Consider the following 1,901-nt stretch of genomic DNA (forward strand, 5'->3'; position numbering starts at 1 on the left):
GGCTGCGGGAACGGGAACGGCTATGAGACCTGGATGAGCTTCGGCTACGAGACCGTGACCTGCTTCTGGACCTACTGAGGAAACAAAAGAGCATCGGTGTTAGCAACAAAATGTCACAGGCCACGACAATAACCAGGCAATTCACTGGTCTCCAGTTTGGCTGCCGGGTCACTGACCTCAAAGCTTTTCTCAAAGAACATGTAAGCATTATTTAAGAGAACAGAAATAGATACCTGTGCCTTTTGCTGCCTTCAATTAGTTTGATTTTCCTTCCATTAATTTCTTTACCAGAAAGCTTTTCAATAGCATTCTTTAAATCACTGTAAGAGGCGAATTCAACCACCCTACAGAAAGAGACATGACAAAACAAAACACAGAGCTCTCTATTACAAGTTGTGGTTTTGATGAAAAGCAAAACATACTTAGGGCAAGGGTTCAGGAAACAACTCAAAAAACTTCATGCTGCTAAGCTTAGTCATCCCTTGTCATAACTCAAATACGAATTGAAGAATTCCCCTCCCCAAATACCAGAGAATGCATTTTCAGAGAGTAGCTAAATTAAACCACAAACAGCTGCTGAGCACCGAACGTAGCCAGCCTCCCTCCCGAAATACTATACATACAAACAGTACTCTACAGTTTTCAAGAGATGATTTTAGAGGCTTACCCTTCATTTAACTTAGGTCTGTGTGCATCTGCAAAGGTTACTTCCCCAGCTTGTCTCATGAAGTCTTTGAGATCCTAACACAAGACCAGTTATGTTATGCACAGAAGTGAAATTAATACTTGTCTATACAAAAATAGTTAAAAACAAACAAAAGAAACTTATGACTACTGTAAGAGATGATGTTAGATAAATTACAAACATGGCAATTGCCATACTTGTATTCTATCAAAATTGAATTATCTGTATCAGGGCACGAAATAAATGAAAAAAGCATATTGCTTTAAGCAAAATGCTAATAAACTGTCTTAACATTAAGGAAAATATTAGTCTACAAAGACTATACAGATTAAATTAAAAAGAGAGAGAAAGAGAGAGAGAGAGAGAGAGAGAAAAGTACATTTGTATATATACTAGACTGAGTGTGAAATACTACCCATATATTTTTGAACTATTTCATTCTCCATTTACATTACGAGTCTTTATTATGTATAAAGAATTACATTTACATAACACCAATTATTTTGTGCCCCATATGTCATTAAAAATATAGTTTACTTTACCTTTATTAACATTTCCCTAGGCTAGCCAAGCAGCAAACTGCATTAAGCGACCGGAGATACCGTCATGATATATGCCCGACTGGCTCTTCGCCACCCACTTGACGAACACTACCCAGTCGATGGAAGCCATTAATCGCACTGCCCTCCCTATTAGGAGACTATTGATGGATCCAGACATTCTCTATGCTTGATGTTACCAAGGACCACTTTACTGCGATCAGGATTCCAACGACCACCTAATTTCGTATCTTTCAACTCTTTTCGACCAGGACCTCTTTATTCGGAAGCGTTACAGGAAGAACAGCTCTCAACTTAGGAATCAGATCTCGTTAACGCTCTGGGATCGCTGCAATGTGGCACTTTAAGGAGTGCATCGATTACGTCTAGACCGGCAAACACAGATCTAGAGGTGGCCAAGTGACATTGTAGGAGCTGACTGGAAAGTCAACCAGGCCCAACCAAGAGTGACCAAGACAGAACGATTAGGATAACCCACAGGCACTCCTCGTCATAAGGCCAACGACACAGATAGGCTGGCAAATAAAGGGTTTAATATGTGGTTAAAATGGATTTAAAAAACAAGAAAAAAATAAATATATATCCTCAAATATATACATTTATCATTATTATAAATTAAAATTAACTAGTTTTCATTATAAATATTTAAATTACAT

At 38.2% G+C, this 1,901-nt stretch overlaps 1 protein-coding gene across 1 annotated transcript in view; it reads right to left on the reverse strand.

The window, feature by feature from the left end:
* The window catches only part of SRSF5 (serine/arginine-rich splicing factor 5), a 2,148-nt gene extending 855 nt beyond the window's left edge, over positions 1 to 1,293 (reverse strand). Inside the window, 4 exon segments of the mRNA XM_009706259.1 lie at positions 1 to 74; positions 234 to 344; positions 668 to 741; positions 1,288 to 1,293. The exon segment at positions 1 to 74 is cut by the window's left edge and continues 8 nt beyond it. Of these exon segments, the coding sequence (XP_009704561.1) occupies positions 1 to 74; positions 234 to 344; positions 668 to 741; positions 1,288 to 1,293 (265 nt within the window).
* Between the last annotated feature and the right edge of the window lie 608 nt (positions 1,294 to 1,901).

This window comes from Cariama cristata, unplaced genomic scaffold (assembly GCF_000690535.1).
Source record: "Cariama cristata isolate BGI_N322 unplaced genomic scaffold, ASM69053v1 scaffold32308, whole genome shotgun sequence".
Lineage (NCBI taxonomy): Eukaryota > Metazoa > Chordata > Aves > Cariamiformes > Cariamidae > Cariama > Cariama cristata.